The sequence below is a fragment of the Cyprinus carpio genome, chromosome A6 (genome assembly GCF_018340385.1).
Source record: "Cyprinus carpio isolate SPL01 chromosome A6, ASM1834038v1, whole genome shotgun sequence".
Taxonomy (NCBI): Eukaryota; Metazoa; Chordata; class Actinopteri; order Cypriniformes; family Cyprinidae; genus Cyprinus; species Cyprinus carpio.
Window position 1 is genome coordinate 30,701,879 of NC_056577.1, and position 20,261 is coordinate 30,722,139.

At 35.0% G+C, this 20,261-nt stretch overlaps 1 protein-coding gene across 2 annotated transcripts; it reads right to left on the reverse strand.

Moving 5' to 3' along the window:
- Positions 1 to 285: 285 nt before the first annotated feature.
- LOC109072319 (SAM pointed domain-containing Ets transcription factor-like) lies at positions 286 to 14,538 on the reverse strand. Of its 2 annotated transcripts, none has more exons than XM_042758982.1 (6): positions 5,426 to 5,687; positions 4,688 to 5,138; positions 3,339 to 3,536; positions 2,383 to 2,430; positions 2,036 to 2,170; positions 286 to 1,486 (listed from the first exon to the last, which is right to left on the reverse strand). In XM_042758982.1, exons 2-6 carry the CDS (start codon positions 5,130 to 5,132, stop codon positions 1,308 to 1,310), a joined length of 1,005 nt encoding a protein of 334 aa, XP_042614916.1. In that variant the 5' UTR covers positions 5,133 to 5,138; positions 5,426 to 5,687; the 3' UTR covers positions 286 to 1,307. The 2 variants fall into 2 exon arrangements, with proteins under 2 accessions (XP_042614916.1, XP_042614915.1); XM_042758981.1 differs by lacking the exon at positions 5,426 to 5,687 and adding an exon at positions 14,225 to 14,538 and having other exon boundaries at positions 287 to 1,486.
- Positions 14,539 to 20,261: the final 5,723 nt, after the last annotated feature.

Below are 20,261 nucleotides of genomic sequence, written 5' to 3' on the forward strand. Positions count from 1 at the left end.
AAGCAAAAAAATAAAAAATAAAAAAATCTCAAAAGTAAAATATCTGGATGCATCATGGTATTGAAGATTTATATTTAATATTAACTGTCATGAAAGTTGTCAAAAATATTGCAAAATAAATATTATTTTATTTCTTAAATTTCTCTCCCCTTTTTTTTGAGATTCTCCCATATGCTTCAACAGCAAAAAATAACATGGTACAGTAATAGATTCAATTGTAAAACAATGTAAAACAATGATACTATATTACCATTTCCACAAAAAAAAAAAAAAAAAAAAAAAAAAAATCTTATTAATTCTACAGTATTAAAATGATAGTGTGATTATAATGTAAAAGAGTGAAATATCCAGGACACCCCGAAATGAAAAAGAATATTTAATAAAGAAATTGAGGCAAATGCACGAGGAACAAAAATTGAATATACATGAAAAATTACCTCTCAGCTTTGATATAACTGTATAAGTATGGATAATATTTCATAATGCCAAAACAACTCCAGTGACTTCTACATTAGACTTCACAACAGAGATTTACAAAAATACAAGAGCCACAATAGAAACCAAACCTCCCTCAGGCTCAAAATGACTTTCTGTCCTAAACTCGGACTTCCTGTCTGAAACCTGTCAATTAACCGTTACAACACACGTGACAAATGCAGTACGAACATCCACAGGCCGCCGGTAAGCCCTTGTTCACAGCAGTATGAAACATGACGTGAGCAGGGAGGTGCGTGCAAAGGTGGCCGATTATTGAAGAACGTGGAGAAAGTTCACATGGGCAGACTTGAAAGGTTTGCAGTGCAATTAATCACAAACCAGAAAAAAAGGGGATTTCTGTTGGGTGGCAGCCAGAGATTAACACAAACTCCAGTCTTTCCACTGCAAATCATGGGCAGGGAAACCAAGGTTTGCTCAGAGACACGCTGAGTGTAGGCTGACAGGCAGACCTTGCGAGTAACCTGTAACATACTTCAAAAGAATATCTATTAAATCTATTTTAACTTTAGTGCTTCTGTTAAACATCATAATTTATTTGACAGGCTTTTTTTTTTTAAAGTAACAGAAAGTAGCAGTGCAAAGCTGATACTACATTTCAACAGACACACAAGTGTTTTTAAAAAGAGTGCAAGTACAAATTGGACATTTCTAAGCACAATTATATTTTATCCATAGAAAATGGCTGAAACTTTCTTAAATCTTTCTTGGTTTCACTGTCATGCAAAACCCAGAAATAGTCTCAGGAAATGTGTTGGAGGGCTTGTCAGTTCATAAAGTTCTTGTCTCAATGGTTGAGTTCACTATCTCTCTTATACCGGATGGACGAACTGATAGACGAGTCTTTGCGAGACATCTGGCTTGCGGATGATGCCCTTTTTATAGTACTGCCGAATAGAGCGGCTGAGTTTGTCATAGTTCATAGCCGGACGGTTCTTCCTCAAACCCCAGAGACGTGCCACATGAGCAGAATCTTCGATTTTGAAGATCCCTGTAAAGAATCATCCAAAACACATCGGTAATGGCATTAGGTAAGTACTGCAATGTTTTTGGACATATGCACATTTTAATAATCTCAAGAACCTTTTTTCATTGTACATTCTTAAAAATAAAGGTTCCAAAAAGTTTTTTTTTTTTTTTTTTTTAGAAATTCCATAGAACAACCATTAGTGGTTCCTCAAAGAACCTTTCTTTGAACAGTTCTTAAAAGAACCATTTTTCTTAGACTGAACAATATTTTAAGAATCTACAGAACATTTTTCCACCTTAAAGAACCTTTTGGGCAATGGAAAGGTTCCATGGATATTAAAGGTTCTTTATGGAACCATCAATGCCAATAAAGAACCTTTATTTTTAAGAGTGTAAAAAAACTTGCAAAGGTTCCAAGGATGTTAATGGTTCTTCATGGAACCAGAGCCAAAGAACTGTTATTTTTAAGAATGCAGCATGGTATTCTTGGAAATACCTTGGAGTTGCATCATTTAAAGCATCATGGAAACAAGTCTGGACCCATTTTTACAGACCATTACTGTGTCCTCACCTTTCTCTTTATTCAGCCAGCGGATGCAGCGTCCGTAACTGTGAGGTTTGAGCAGAAGTTCTCTGAGGAACTGCCACAGATGGATCGGCTGACCAGAACAAGACGAATCCGCTTCGGACCACAGCTCTTCAGCTTCTGTGTGACAACATGCACACATATAGCATTATAGGTACAGTTTAGTAATTTGTTTTGGCATTAATCGATCTGATCTGGACAGGCTAATCATCACATGACAATGACGGTGCTTTTTTTTTTTTATTGTGGTATTTTTGTAATGTTTTTGAGGTAATGGCATGTGTATATTGGTTATCATCTGTGTAGTTTACTGTGATGTTTCTGTGACGTACCTCTCATCCTGGTCTCTCCACCCGAACATCTTTCCTTCATCCAGGCAGCTGAATGCACAAAAAACATTCAGCCTACAGAACTTACAGAGTTATAGATTCCTTATATAATACAATTTCTGAATTTCTGAATTTATGGTTTCAAACAGGATGCAAATTGTAATGTGAATTTGAATAAAAGGAAGTAGATTTAAAATGGAATGGAATTGAATAAAAGAAAAATAGCTGCTGAAAGTTGTTTTTAATAATAAATCATTTGTTTTTCATTATGAATTACCTGTAAACAACATTAATAATCTATGTTCATTGTTTTCACAGTATTTCATAACTTAAAGGAATGGGTCTTAAAAATAAGATGCATTGTACATACAGTATAGGAGAATAAATAGTCAAAATTAATCACAAAAACATTAAATAGCAAAAAGTATTTATTCGTATTCTGATTTAGCTTTTTTTTTTTTTTACCTTTTCATGTTTTATTTTAAAAATGTAAAAAATTCAGTGATTTTGTTACATGTTGTGATTTAAAAAAAAATATTTATATTTAGCTTTAATTTATTTTATTTCAGTTTTAATTTTAGTAAATTTCAGTTGACAAAAGAACATTTTTTAAATTTAAATTTAATTTAAATTTAATTTTTTTGAAGTTTAAGTTTAACTTTGTAATCTTTAACATTTTAAATTTAACTTTCTAACCTAGTTTTTTATTATTTCAATTTAATGAAAACAATATTGAATATTTTTAGCTTTAGTTAACAATAACAACACTGTCACTGTGCTGTATTTCTTTGAATTGCATTTTAGAAAGTTTCCTGATTCAACTTTTTGTGTGGCTAATTCATTTCAAATTCACACTGATTAAATGAAAGGGAGTGAATTCTTACATTCAGAATTGTTTTCACAATCCTGAACTCAAACAGTCCTAGTAAGTACTTTTTATCAGACTATCTGTATTTCACCTGATTTCCATATATCCAGATGTGCGTGTAACGTTTCGCTGCACTGTGGCGAACGCTGTCGGAAGTCTTCCTCGCTCATGGAGCATAAATCTTTGCCATCCAGCTCTTGGAAGGCCTTCCCCACCTGCGGGAGCCTGTAGAGATGCTCCGTCCACAACAGCCACTTCTGAACGTTCCCACAATTCCACTCCATCGGGTCTGAAAGATCAGATCAGATCAGATCAGCTATCTCTGACAAAGCACACTGTTGGGATTCAGAGCTGTTTGGACAGACTCCAAATGTTTTGAAACGTCTTAGAGAAGAAGAGAGCCATTCACAAGAGCAAACAGTGGGGATGGGTGTTTACGTAAGGTGGTGTGACTTATTTTAATATGTTTATAAATTTAGCACGATACTACAATTTGCAAAAACTTGCTCGTAAAAAAATACGGACTACTCAAAAAAACAGTTGCAATGTGAGATGCCACTGACAATTTGGAGCTATTTTAAGATGCACAGATATTTCAAAACAATATCTGCGAGACGTATTTGAATGTTTGCTTGTTCGTCATCGTTATACGGGAGGGGTTTGAGTATCCTTAAGGAAAGTTAGTGCAACAAAGCTCTCAGCACATTAGTGAAACTCCGGAGGATTAGGCAGATCCTGGTCTATGCTTTCAGCTGCCTTCAGGGCTGCTGGAGTCAAAGGCCTTTTCTAACAGTTTCATTATGACTGTTTGCACGGCTCAATCATAACTCAGAGCTGTCTGTCACTCACACTGAACGTGAGTGATGAATGGCGAGTTGTACATTTGAATAAGTGTCATGATAATATCAGCATGTTGTGTTTTACTGCAGCGGCTGTGAGGGAGATGTGTTACAGCTGTGTTACGGTATTTCATGTTGAAGTATTTTTCTATCAGGCCATATATTTATGAACGTATTCTGAATGCATTTTACAGAAATATTTGACCATAATATATTGATAACATGTCTCACTCTGCTATATTTCAAAAATTTTGTGCACATAGTATAGTTTTGAACAAAAAAGACCTATATATTTACATACATACATACATTTAATCATTTAGCAGATGCTTTTATTCAAAGTGACTTACATATATATAAATAAAATACATGATTATTTAAATTATATTAATATTAATTGTGTGTGTCTATATATATATATATATATATATATATATATATATAATATATATATATATATATATATGCACAAACATCTTTATTTTTATTAATAAATAATATTTAAATAATTAAATAATTTTAAATATAGATTTTATAATATAAAATCTGATGAATGATTTCTGACACTTTCTTAACCAGCAGCAGATCGATATTCTCTTACCTGGTGTGATATTGAGAAGTTTACAAGCGGTCTCAATGTCCTTCAGAACTTCTCCTACTACCAGGCTTTGCACCTGTTCTAAAGATCTCTCCTCCACCTGTTCCTCCAGAGTAGGAGACAGTGGGGAGGCTCCCAGCCCAGGGCTGTCGATCACCGGACACTGCTCCGGCTCCTGACACGGCTCCAGTCTGGGCCCGACAGCCGCGGGTGTGGACGAATCCGAGACTCTCACCAGCCAGGCGGCATCCTCGGTGAACAGCATGTCAAAGCAGGACAGATAGAGTCCCGGGTGTCCTCGGTCCGAGCCATCAAGACGGGGTTTGTGGTCCACCATCTCCAAGCCATCTTCTCGCTTAAGAAGGGCCAGCGAGCTCTCGGTGAAGCCTGTGGAGTGCAGTGGCTGAAGAACAGCACTGTCTGACTGGATTCGGACAGGACTAGCCATTGTCTCCTGCAGAAATGAAAGAGAACTTTATTGAACCATACAACTCAATAAATATTGTCCAGTTTTATGACTATATAGTGTGTAAAAGAGCAGCTGTACACCAGAGCATTCAGCAAACTGCTGGTTCTTGAACGTTTTGGTGATTCATAACCAATCAACTCATCCCATCCAAAGAAAACTCTGAGCCTAAGTGATGCTGTTTCTGTTTTTAAGGCTCCCAGGACGAATGGGAATGAACGCAGAAAGTCATTGCAGCATGGGGGAAGCAAACTGGATTTGACTGAGTCACTTACTCATGGGTCACTTGTACAGAATGACGGGTGACACTGGAGCAAAGCAGCAGTTTAGAGAACTGCTTTCAAGGTGCCGTCCCCGGTCTCCTGTCTCCTGTGTCAGCATGAGTTTTTAATCAAATCGCAAAGAGGAAAACATGCTTCAGATGTAGGATGACAGCGGAGGCGGGACTGGAGATGATATTGATCTCCAATGGCCAGGAGGTAAAGATACAAAGGTGGGAAGATTGCATGAAGGAAAGTGGAGCTCAGGTTACAAGTTCACTGGAATATCATTATGCTTCAGAAGCAATAATAGCCTTCGAGAAACGCCTTTTTAAACTGCCAGTTAAAAAGCAAGCGTTTCCTCATACAGTTTGTCTTGAAACAGTCATCTACGAAAGCAAAATATGCCTTAAAGTCAAAAGAGAAGGGATATTGCAAGAAAAAAAAAACATGCAAAAGAACAAAGACAACAAGCTGTTAGGAAACTATAGGTCACAGCAACACACGTGGCTGTCAAAATACTGATGTATATCAATATAAACCAGGGTTGATATTGTTAACTAAAACTGTTAAAAATTGTTTTCAGTTATTGAAATAAAGATTTAATAAAATAAAATACAAATAATAGATGAAAAATGTTTATATTTTGTATATACTTCAGTTTTAATTAATATAAAAACAATATTTTAATTTATAAATAATACATAATTATCTGTTTATTTGATAAATAAAATGTATTTATTAATATAAAATTATTTTAAAATAATGAGAAATATTTTTAAAATGCAAACCGAATAAAGAGCTAAATTAAATTGTTAATAAATCCTATAATAGTACATAAAGTAACTCTGGTGTAAACTATATTTTTACATTTTCTGATTAAAATATGAGTGGTTCTTTCAAAAAAGTTTTCACCATCATGCAAATGTCCTTTCCTAAAATATAAGTTGTTCCTTGAATAAAGTCTGTGTAATGTTAAAATATGTCTTAGGGGCATCTAAGAAACTGCTCTGAGGAATGCAAAAAGAGCTGTAAAATATATGCTGTTACAGAAACAAGGAACATCATAAATCATGAAGGTCTTTTCACATTACATGAAAAACATCGCAGGCAGCCAATGAAATGCTGTCGGAATGAACAAAGCCTGCTTTGGTCAAGCAAGAACAACTGTAGTTCATACATGCTAAATGTTCAAATGTCATAGTTGCATTTTAAAATCAAATGCTCTTCTTTTGTGTTTTGCAGAAGTCATACTGGTTTGGAATGGCATGTAAATGAGTAAATGATGACAGAAGTTTCATTTTTTTTTTTACAAAAATTTCCCTCTAATGTGGGTCATGCAAGCAACCACATCTTTGATCTCTGGATCATCCTGCATTGACATTTTCCTCTTTGCACTGCTTTGGATTTCATGTTTTATTGATTGCCATAAAAGTAGTTTATATAGATCCTGTGAGGGTATTTGTGGTGCAGCCTCCTCTCTTCATAAGTAAACATGCGTCCATAATCGTTTGATTTAAAGTTCACGGCACAGATGGAGAGTAAGACAGTAATCTGTTGTCATTAGATCGATGTCTACAGGACATTCACCATCTACCACATGTTCTCAGACAACCTCCGTTTGTTTGGACACACCATTGCCGTCATTCATAAAATGGTGAGATTGCTCCACACCCAGCAATAGCAGAGGAAAAGAGGTATAAAAAGAAAACAATCATTCAAGTTTTAAAGGATGGATTATTATGGCTTAAAGCTTTTGTTGTGTCTCTCAGTTGACTTTTCCCTCATTTTTAAAAGCTTTCAAAAGTTTCACTTGCCATAATTTGAGCTTGTCCCTTGTCCCAAACCTTTTAAATTCACCTCTGTAATAAATTTAGAACGTTTTAATCTCACAAAAATATATATTTTTTTGCATTTCCAATACCCCCAGCCCCACAAGCTTTTTAAATATTAATTAATAAAAATGCAACTGTTGATTGTTAGTTTGTGTTAGCTCAGGTTCATTCAGAATAATATTAACAGATCTTACTTTTTAGTAATGCATAAGTAAATGTTGAAATTAACTAAGAAAATAATGTAATTTTTATATAGATTTTTTTGTTGTTGTCATATCATGTTAAATATTGAAAACAAAAGAGTCTTTGTAAAGTAAGTACATTTATTCATTTATTTTTATTTTATGAAAAATTAGATAAAAATCTAAAATAGTATTTGATCAGATCTTTATTCTGGGACATATGACAAGCATAGTTTGAAGGCGTTTAGTTTGTCAAGACTTAGAAGTAGTAAAAAGTGTCAAAACTGCACTGCTGCTGCTGCACGCATCACATTGGATGCGGTGATGGAATGGTCACAGGTCAAACCATTTGTCTCTCGTTCTTTCGCATCTCTGTATGCAAACACAAATGGAGGCCCCGGACCGTGTCTTTGAAGCTGGCCTGGAGTAAACCCTAAAGGAAATGAAGTTATCCTTCCTGGAATCCCTATTCTCATCTCCAAACGACTGCTGCTTTCACATCCCCCTCCCTCTCTTCTCCAAGGAAAAAGCTGGAACGTGCTTTTGGGGCCGGCTTAGTCTCAAGTCTGTAACCTAGTGTCCAGTCTTGCTCGCAACAGCTTGCGATAAGTCCATTAGACAGGCACATTTAGTAATATTGACTTGGCCAGGGGAGAAAAAGGAGCGGCGAGGAGATGCAAACACGCTCCCCGGGTGCAGGATTAGGCCTGTGACTGATCCTTAAATGAGTTTGGTTAAATACTCTAAAATTCATTTTGGAAGGGTTAAGAGCCGCTCCATTTGCCAGGTCAGCAGCATTCAGTGCTAAATAACCACTGTTTATCAGCGTCTCACTCCAGAAGACACAAGTCTGGCCCTTCCCAGCAGTCACATTACTATACTCCTTCTTTAAAAAGGAAAGAAAATAAATGATAATAATAAAATAACAATGATTAACAATGAAGTGAAAAAAATATAAGTGATTAATAAAATAAAAATAAAAATAAAATAAACAGTAATGATCAATTATTGAAAAAAAAACATCCAGAAAAAGATTTAATTCTCATAAAAAAACTATAATTGTCCTAAAATAGGCCTCAGTTTATTTATGCATGGTGCACTTATTTTAAAAAATAAATAAATAAAAATAAATAAATAAATAAATAAAAATCACACAGAAATGAATAAAGTTAATGGTGGTGATAAAGAATAGTTTTTTTTTTGATTGTGACATTTTTATATTAATTAAATGGAAGGAAAGAAAGAGAAAGAAAGATAAAAAAGTGAAAGAAAAGAAAGGAAAAGAAGAAAAAGAAAGAAAAGGAAAGAGCAAGAAAGAAAGAAAAGGAAGAAAGAAAGAAAGAAAGAAAGAAAGAAAGAAAAGAAAAGAAAGAAAGAAAGAAAGAAGAAGAAAGAAAAGAAAGAAAGAAAGAAAGAAAGAAAGAAAGAAAGAAAGAGAAAGAAAGAAGGAAAGGTCCTGAAATAAACTTTATTTATAGTGATTTATGCATGGCACACTTTTTTTAAAAGCATAAAGGAAAGAAAGTAAAAGATAATAAATGATTTTTGCATAGTGACATGATTTTCTTTTAATTAAATATAGTACCAAAATAGGCTTCCAATCTTCTAGGTCTTCTAATTTTCTAGTCTCTCTATTCTTTATATGTTTACTATGTGTTGGAATCTGTCCCAGCATAGCAAGCAGCACAGCTCAGTTTAATAGGAAAACATATTAATAATGAGTCTCACTGCTAAATGAGTTTATTAGGTTGTGTATCAGTGTGCACAAGCCGTGCACACACCAAACATCTCTTACTGGACGAAATGCTCAGTCGACTGCAGGGTTTCAACAACAGCTGTGCAATACTCAGATTGTTCACATCATAAGGACATAAAAGATTTGGCAATCATTACAAGCAATTACTGCAGTGGCTCCCCCAACATATGACTGAGCTCCAGTGATGTGTCACACAACGACTGGCTGATTCTTAAAAACCATCAACAGAACCAATAAAAACACTTTCCAAGGTCAAAATACTTGCTACATACGCTTATATCCATGTATAGAGACCCCAAAAAGTATTTAGAGTCTTATATAGCACACTTAAAATAGACTGAATATAATTAGATAACAAAATATGGCTTTTCAGACTGAGCATAAACCTGGGTTATAATCGTTCTAAACCATGCGTTTAACCCCACCCTTATGAAAATGAACCATGGCTTTACTCCAAATAAAACCAAAAACCATGGTTATTGTACCATGTTAAGCAAAAATGAACCATGGTTTTGCTATACTAACCATACTAACCATAGTTTAACTGTGGCATTTTGTAGTAAAACTGTGGTTATGGTAAGCAATCCATCAAAAAAAAAAAAAAAAATTGGTTACTATACTTTTACTATATTAAACCATGGTTAATTTTCATAAGGGCAGGCACTTGAAATAGTTAACCCTGGGTCATTTCAAACCCTTGTCATGACTCACGGTTCACACTTCTGTTTTACCCCGGGTCAAAAACTAATATTTATAAGATGACGTTTCACACTGTACACTACTAATCTCCGGGTTAACCTTCTTATTTGCGGTATGAGTGTCACATTTATCATTGGGCATTCTCATACTACATATTGCTGACTGTACGATCAAGTTTTCCCTGTATAGACATCTCGGAAGTCATTTTTGGCCAGAGTTAAACGCAAAGTTTAGAAAGATGATGACCCAGGGTTATGTGCAGTGTGAAAAGCCCTAGAACTGGGGTTAGGACAGTTAGTGGGACTTTGTTAACCCGATATTGCAAGTAGGGATAACTGCAGGCTGGTGCAGTGGGCGTGGTAAAAGATTAGTGCAAGGCAAAAGGTAGGGGGCGTGGATACAGGTCTTTCTAGTTGGTTAGGGTTTGGGTTCACCTTTCGGCATGCCACCTTATGCCTCGCCCATTACTCCCACCTGCAGCTACCCCTGTCGAAACTACGCAAAGTTGAACGTTATAGCTAGATGCTTATCAACCGACAGCCAACCGCGTGGCTCATAATGGCCTGCTTTGGACAGTTACGGAAACACAGCACGTTGTGTCCGTTACATAGTAGTTTCAGCGTTTGGGGGGAAAAATGTCAAATGATGATGGAAGACACATTAATAAGATTTAAGGTAAGTTTTTTCTTCTCTTCATCGTCCGAAAATTCCATTCAGGAAAAAACTGATAGGCCAGTTGGCAATATATGTAGAAACGCTCAGAAACCTCTCCTACTTCACTCTGTTCAGAAACTGATAACACCGTAAATGATGAAAGTGGCATTAACATACAGTTTCATGTTATTTAACAGCATATAATTGTATATGCTGAACCTGTAATCCCAGGAGAGTACCTAGACACGCAATTGTACATTTAAATACTTACAACTATTGTAACCATTTAAGCTAACATTAGCTAGCTAGCAATGCTATCTTGTAAATGACATCATAACGGTATTCTTGATAACCGATAACTGACCTTCATAGTCATGAATTGCTAACTTGGTTGCTAACTTTGGTTGCCTGGCTGGAGTGAGATTGGTTACAGTTGTGCGGTAAAATTCACTTTAAAGATTCACTTTTCATTCATGAAGATGACATGAAAAAAATGTGCCAAAAACGTGTCTCCTGGCGGAAAATAAAGACTTTTTAGACGAAAATGACATGAAATTAGCATTATAACCAGTAGATGGCAGCAAAGGATCACTCATAAGCTCAGTTGCCATTTCAACTTCATTTTTTTCATGTCTTGCTTTTGGATTTATTATAAAATGACTATTGTAACACATTTTTAATACTTTTACTGTTTTGAAGTATAAAGTATAGCAAGTGCAGTAAGTCTCATGCATTTAAAAAATAAATAAATAATTTAGTCCAGACACCAAGCCTAGAAGGGTTAATTATTTAAATACTTAACAAATTAAATAAGTTAATTATTAATGGTACAACAATTAAATAATGATGCATTAAATATTTTGAAATATTTTTAGATTTAATTTACAAATTACATTTTTTTTTAAAAGTTGTATCTTTAACTGTAGAAGCTGCTAAATACTTTCAGCCAATACAGACTTGCTGCTTTTGCTACTCTGAATCACTTAATGCTCCCCTCTGTCAATTGCTACAGTCATCAATGTCAATCTTAACAATGACTCGCGGAACAATTTAGCAGATTCACTCACACACTCACGTATGTCATTCCTGAAACAGTATAGTATATAGTACAGTATGGTGCTCTTGGACAAACAAAACTGTAAACAGGTTGGGTGATATATAATTTTATTTATTGACAATGATTGGGAAGTTATGTAAATGGGTATAAGAACATTAAATTATGAGCAGTGTGAAACGCCAAACAAGATAACCCAGGGTTATGTTTACCCGGGTTTAGAATGACCCAGGGTTAACTATTTAAAGTGTAAAAAGCCCTGATGTCAATACCATACAAGACATCTGACATTTTTAAGTGTGTTTTAGGTGTCTAAAGTGTTTTGGGGGCTTCATTAATAGCCAAAATATAATTAAAATAATATATTTCATATGTAAATATTAATTTTAATGTTTCAATAAAGAGCAAACTTTTTCACAAATGCAAATTGCGGTTTTAAAGATCAGAGGTTCTATAGCTCGTCTTTCACTGATTTTAAATGAAAATGCAAATTTGTTGCATTGCTCTGTGACATTATAAGGCCATCATCTATCATGTAAGACTGTAAAAACTTAGAATTTTACCGTAACTTCTTTACAAACACAACCCACCCAGCTGTTTGAACAAAAACTGGCATGGCATGGTAATATGCAAAGTGCCATATTAAGTCACTCAACCACTGACAGCCACCTTTGATAAGTATCTCTGATTCATTCTGGAAGCTTTAAGCTCAGTTGAAATCATACAGGGGATTTCTTCATTACTCAACATCATATTTATTCTCCTCTGTTAACGTGTTTGTTCTATTTCCCCAACCTCCAGAGCAGGTGTGATGTACCTGTGCCAGGTTTTCTCACACGTCTTTAATTAGGTTATCTACTTGTCAATCTAATTTGACATCATTTGATACTGTGACCCAAAGACTGAAATCAAATATGCCATTTTAAATAGAATAGCTCACTTAAAAATAAAAATTCTGTCATTGGTGTCATCCCAAACTCTAATTTTGTAAAGTATTTGAGCAACTGTTTTCCATATAAATACAGCAAATTGTGATTTTTACCATCAAGCTTCAAAAATGACAAAAAATATCATAAACAATCAAAAATGAGAAGATATATATATAAATGAGTTCATGCAATGCATGCACTCTATCCTAAGTATATGGACTCTTTTATTTAAAAAAAATTAGATTAAACAAAGTCATGCAAGTTTGGAACATGAGATTTTTGATCTATTCCTTTAAGGAAAAGTTGACATTTCAACTCAACAAAACTCAATAATCAGTTTAGTCCTACTGTATAGTCACTCAGTACAATGTAACACTTAGCCGTAGTGGAAATCAGTAGAAACTTTACATTTGCCTTTGGGAATTGAGCTCTTTTCTTCTTCTGAAGGATTTGGACGTCAGCCAGAGCACAAGTCACTTGCACTTTTCCCTTCAGGGGAAAAAAACAGTCATTTGTGGTTTGCTGGGGGTGTTCTGGAGGCCAGCCAAATGAAATTTGAAAACCTTTACTTTTAATGACATTTGAAAGCTTTACACCTTGTAATTTTCAAGACATGTTCCCTTTATCTTTCTTAATAAGGACACATCGCACGTGAACAACAGGTGAACTGTGTCAGCTTGAGAACAGGTGCATTCAGAACCATTCAGAAGAGTTCATATCAATGAAATGAGCTGGTGATAAAGCTGATTGCCTAGAGAACTTAAAATATGCATATTTACAAATGCATTTATGGGTTTTGCTGCACAAAAACTACATTAACAGTCAAATGTTTGGACACACCCCCTCATTCTTTATTATGACCAATTTCTTCATTTCATGAAAACTATGAAATAGCACAAATAGAAAGATGGGAATTATTTAGTGACTAAAACATGTTGCACAAATGAAAACTATGCAAATTTGAACTTCATGAGGTGCATCCTGGGATGCTTTTTACCACTATAGTGAAAGACGAATGTGTGCAATGATGCTTTTCCTTTACTATCTGCTCCAACGCGTGCAATTTTAATTGTTTCACAATTTTACAAATTTTAGTTTTGTAAACAATTGCATCCACAATTTAGGTGTCGCCAAATCTTATTTAAGCATTAACAAAAATGTGTTCTAAGAATGTTGTGCTAAGGTTCCAATTAGGTTATGAAAACGTTATTTCGTAACCTAAACGTTATTTAGGCTATAAACGTTATTTTATGTTCTCTGTAAAAAAATAAAATAAAATAAAAAAAAATTGTTATGTGAACGTTAAAAACAAAGTTAAGAGGGAACATTGGATTTTATTTTTTGCAAACATTATGGGAACGTTACTTTTGAATTTTCTCTAAACCATAATAGACAAATGTCCAACTAAATTATTTCAGAAAAATGTTACCTAAACAATGCATAAATGAGAGTAAGAAGAAAAAAAATTGAGAATGTTATGACTTTGAATGAATCTTCTATTATCGTTACTGGAAGAATATTTGTTCATAACATTCAAAAACTTTGCCAGAATGTACAATATGTCTAAAATTGTTGACTAGTCATATAAAGTACAAAATATTTGCTTTTCCCTTCCCTTAAATACCGATAAAATACACATAAGCATTAATATCAGATGTTATTGCCCTTGAAAGTGAACTGATAGGAGGTAGCCAGTCAGACTTACCTGTCCAGGTGAAGACAGTGTTGGAGGTGCGATCAGGAAGGCCTCTGCTTGTTTCCTTTGGTTTCTGCTTGTTTCTCAAATGTGGGTCTAATTCTAGGCCTCCAACAGACTCAACAGGGAACGCGACAAGCTAGAATTGTGGAGTGCCACATTACTAACCTCAGTGACTAACACTGCTTGTGACAAGAGTGTGTGTGTGAATGAGTGAGTGCACCTGATGTGGGTGTGCGCAAGACTTCAAGTAAGAGTTGCTGAAGGAAAGCTTGCTTCATTGACTCCCATTGCACTTTTATACACAGGCCTTATTAAACTGTGTAAACATTGTCTCAGTGCCTCATTCCCAGCCTGAAGGCATTTGACATGCCTGTCCATTGTTGTGGACCACTAACCCCCAACCTCATAGGAGGAAAGACACAGTTACCAGAGGAACTGCCTTATTAAATGTCTGACATCCGGTTTTTAATCTTAAATAACAACAGTTATGAGAAATATGATACAAATATGGCAAGATGGCCTAGTTGTCTTGCAAATTTTTATTCAATTTCAGTCTGTAGTTTTTATTTTAATGTTTATATGTATGTGCAGAAGATCAAATAACCAAAGGAAATTAATTATTTTCATTATAATTATAATTTTATAGAATGTTGCAAAACATATAGAATTTTTATTCAGATTATATACGAATTTGTCAAAAATAAAAATCTCACCCCTCAATAAAAAGGAAACAAACACACACACACACTAATTATTCTTGATGCAAAATATAATTACTTTTAATGGGGTTTTATCAAATTCACCCAATAACTCAATAAGAAAGGCATTTTTTGCATTAAATAAATAAAATAAAAATAAAATATGTTAGAAAGATACATATGTACAGAAATATATGCCTTCTTTTTTATATATATATTTATCTATGTGCAGATGTTATGATCCAGATATATCACTGTTCAATGTGTTTCTCTTGGTAACAAATTATGATGCAAACACAAAGTACATTTCCAGATATTTCTGAGAGTTTGTGCGTCAGTGTGCTGATGATACGTCTGCAAGCACACAGCATGCCAAAATGTTTGCACAGTAAAACAGACACACCAATGCAAACTACACACGCACACACACTTGATACAGACTTTATAGATAATAGAAAATAATGATGGCGAGAGCCAGAGAAAGACTGGATATCAGACCATCATTTTACATGCTATTCCACAGACTTCTTCAGAAAAACCTGATCATTTGGGTGACTTTTTACATTGCAAAAAATTGTCTGTGAAGAAATCTCCCAATGCAACAAGATAAAATTAACTTACACAGTAAATTTAAACTGTTTTAAGGATTTTTAGATACTTATATAAATATAGATGTTTATATATATATATATATATATATATATATATATATTATGATTATGATGATTCCAAATGCTGCATAATATCATCCCTGAATATCTATAACAGTTTAACACAGGTTTAAATGTTATTTCCAGACTATAAAGAGTGACAACTGCTAAGATAAGCTGTGGAATGTCTTGCTCCAAACAAAGGTTTACTTTGCGCTCCTTCTCTGTATTTTTGTTTGTCTAACACATTTCCCAGAGGGGGTTCATTTGCATGGCAGTTAGAAAGAACACAGGTTTAAGATGCACTCTTTTCACCATCTTACTTTGAAACAACTTTCTCATGCACAATATACCCATTTATGGACAGAAAGTTTACTGCCAAAGGTGTCCGTTTATGATGAAGTTCAGTTGAGCCATTTGTCAGAACGTGCACACCTAGAACTCACTTGATGCTGTCAATGGCTCATTGTGAAAGAGACTGTGCACATGAAACCCAGAGTTTGAGTTGGGTTCAATCCATAATCCATCAGCCTTCTCCATGATGGATGTTGAAAGAATTAGGAATAGTGCCTTTTGGGCATAAGTTTATTCATGTGTAGATGTACCCTCCTAAAAGGCTGTCAATTAGGAAGTGTTCATGAGTATAAATATTCTTTAAAACCTAAAATTAGCAAACCAAAGATGTTATGAGAAGAACAAAATGCTCTAGTGACGTTGTGCAATGTGCAAGTTAGTAATGACAATAGTTTATATTCTAGTGAAGTGAAGAAGCTTAAAGAAAATTGAGAAAGTTCTACTGCAAGTAATGAAGAGTATCTGTTGTGGCATTTATTCTGGATTTTTCCCACTAAAACTTCTGTAAGGCAATAAGTGCTGTAAGACATTTTGTAATGACTAAACTCTCAAAATGTGACAATGACTATACAATTAAAATGTGAGGAGGACAAATAATTTCAAGAATGTTGAAAACGCTAAAAAACAGTTGTGTACATTTGTTTTTTTTTCCATTTAAATTAAACCTAGTATTTCATTAGAATTCACTTTATGGGCAGATTTCCAAAAACAAATTACAGTATATATTGATAAACATCAGGGTAAGACTTGACTGTGAACTTTAACAGGTACCAGTCTAGTTTTCTTTTAATTAGTTTCCTTCCTTGGTTTTCCTGGATTTCTACATTGATTTCAGGATTAAACATTAATGTTAACAAAAAAATTATAGGCATGATTAAACAATTTCCTAGTTTTTAATGTGCTTGATCATCCTTGCCCTCATCAGAGCATTCAGTTAGTTTAAAAAGGCAAGAAACTTCATGATTATTAAACATTGTGCAGATGTTGTCACTAGCATACAAGGACTTTTGCATGTGTTTACTATAACTACGCAAATTATAATAGTGGATTGAAAATGCAAACACATTAGCCTGCCCAATTAAAATAGCATATAATTATAAATGTTACCTAGGTAGAGGGTTAAACGAAACTAAAACGTGTTGCTACAGATACTTACGTGAGTCATGCACAATACTAGGATCACCTGAGGTGAGGAGGCACAATCTGGAAGTGATTAGCCTAAATGTAAAAACTTGAGCTGCAAGTATAGCGAAATAAACTGAAAAGTTAGATTACGTAGCCTACGTCAGAACGCGTATCATTTGGCGCCAAACAGTTTGTCAACAGTAACCATAGCAACAGTAACCGCTAGAGCACTTTCCATGGTAATCTCTATCGGACATTTTATCGTAAAACATAAATACAGTCATTGAGTATTTATTACTCTATTCTAGAAGTACAAAAGTTCATAAAACAGTTAAACTTGTAAGGTAAAACTGTAGAGTCTTTTAAAGGGGTCATCGGATGCCCATTTTCCACAAGTTGACATGTAATAATGAACATATCAGTCGTCAATTATTCCCGACATTTGAGCCACTGAAGACACAGTGGATTACATTTGCTTCTGAAGGGAATGCTCCCCCGATCTACCTAAATGTGTCTATCTTCACTCGAATCATCCGTGATCCAGCTTCACCGACAGAAAAAGTGAGTTTAAGGTTTTTAAGGTTCTTTAGGGTCTTGATGAAAAGTCTATAACATAGTTTGGTTAAAGTTTCTTTCCTGTCTGTGTGATGTCACAAAGACAGGCATCTGAGATCGGCTCGATTTGAGAAAGGGGTAAAGATTTTTATCATTATAGGGTGGTTGTGTACACACACTGCCAACACACATTCCAATCCAAACAACTTGTAAAAGTGCATGTAGCATCCAATGACCCCTTTAAAACTATCTTGCATTAAAACACACTGTTTTGTATGTGATATACATATGTCTATGTAAATCTAATCTATCTAAATCTATGTAAATTTAACAAAAATAAGAAATTATGTAATTAATTATGTTTTTGTCGATCTTCTAAGCGCTATTGCTATGGTTATCGAATGTGATGGTTCACGATAGTTTGGCGGCAAAATGGAGAATTGAATAGCATTTAGAAGTCACTAAAAGGCAAGCCTGCAACCTTTAGCCAAAAATGGCTAATGCTAACACTTCTGGTTGCCAATCCTACATGGGAAAGGAGACCAGAGGCCGTTTTTTTAAATGGATTTCAATGGGGGAGAGGCTTCACTACGGTGAATAAACAGATTTTTAGAGGAAACTCCCTATCATTTAATGAAGCAACAGCCTTCAACATGTTTTACACTAAATAATAGTTTTGGATTGAACTCTTTTTAGAATTTACACTGAAAAAAATGCAGTTTTATAAGAGAAGTCACTGACTTTTTGCGACAGGTGGGATTCAGCTTACATTAGCATTTCTCATTCATTCCTATGGTATCAGTAAACGGCGGAAAATGAGTGTCCCACAACTTTGGCTGAAATTCTATGACATCAAGGCTATAATGTGATTGGTTATTAAGGCACACGTGATCCAATGGTCTATATACTATGGTCTATACAGGTAAAGTGGGACACTTAAGCATTGACCTACCGCATTGATGATGTGTATTGTTCATCATTCTTGTATGCAGTTCATGCTAAACTACTATGGAATGATTTTAAAAACAACCCCATAAAGGTTCCAGTTTTACCCGTATTTATCCTACCTATAGGTATCTTAAAATGTAGGTATAGACCTGCACTCAGGCAGCCCATGGCAAAGTCTTTGCAGTCAGTTAGAAATGGTCACAGTCCAGTGCTGATATCAGTGTGATCAAACTGCTATTGCACACATACACCATTTTAAATTGCTTGACGAAACCCAAACCACCATGTAAACAACTAAACTGACCATCACCGTAATAGTCACCTGGCTTGTATGATTTATCAGCGTTTTCTGCATCACTATACACTACACAGCATATCAGCTCTTTGGAATAAGATATTTGCCCTTTGAAACTGCCTGACAGGTTTACTTAGCATACCAACAAACTATTACACCCAACTGTGTAAATACCAAGTCTAAATTTGTGTGTTTACCCCTCGCACTACAGAAGCATTATGAAAATGCACAGTCTTGGATGGTATATACCCTGCAGTGGTAAAGTAAGTTGTTCTTGTGAAATACACTAATGACAGTGCCCTGCAGTCTGTATTCTGAAACTACCTTGTTTGCAGTTGTCGCCTTGGTACATGAGGTTTTAGTGACACCAGGAAAAATTGGATAAAGGGGGTTAGAGAAATGGCATAAAAAACTATTCAGACTTTTCCACACCAGGAAACACTTGCTGATGGTTAAACAAAATGCTCAAGGCTCATTTGACTTAAATCAGTGTTTTTATACAAGACCCCATTAACATCAGCTCCATACCACAGAATTTGCCTGCCGCTTCAACTCCCACAGCCCACACAAGTGCTTGCGAGTTTTGGGGAAGAGCAGCTGTCAAACCAAGAGGAAATACTTTGCATTTGTTTAAGGTCCTTCTATGATCTTACATGTTTGTCAGGTGGGTAATAATATAATAGTGCCAAGGCAAGTTGCACAAGACCTGAGATCTGAGCAAATATTTGCCTAGATATGGTCTCCTCAGCACAGATCAACACATCCCATCTATGTGTAATTAGTTTAAACAAGGTTATATTCTTCCTGAAGGGCCATAGAACATCAGGGTTGTGCTGGAATTCAGCTTACGATGAGAAATAGACGGTTTTGGTCATAAAAATATACTCTTCACTAGTGAAATTCAGTTGCATTCATTTGGTATTACTGGAGAAACTTTAAATGAGTTAAAATCAGTCGAAGATGTCAGAACCTCACTGTTTATCATTTCAAAATATCGCAAGTGGTTATTTTAAATAGCACATTTTAAGCAAAATACTTCACAAAATAAGTTTGATGGATTTTACGGTATTGTGACTCAGTGGTTGTTAAAGTTAGTTTGAATATGTCCATAGTTAATGTGATGAACAACACACGTGGTTTCTCTACTAGGACACCTGGGTGAAACTGAGGAGAGCTGACTTTTATATTTCCACTGAAAATCACCAGAATTTAAGTCGATTAAAAGACACTGAGACTCCAAACATGTTGAAGAAAAAAGTGAAGCTAGCCGAAGAGACAAAGATCCTGCATTTCAGCACAGGTAATGACATTCAGACTTTTGGGGCCAGAACTTGTTAAGTTCTGGAATGAAAACTTAAGTTCTTTGTAGTGAATGGGTGCCGTCAGAATGAGGGTCCAAACAGCTGATAAAAACATCA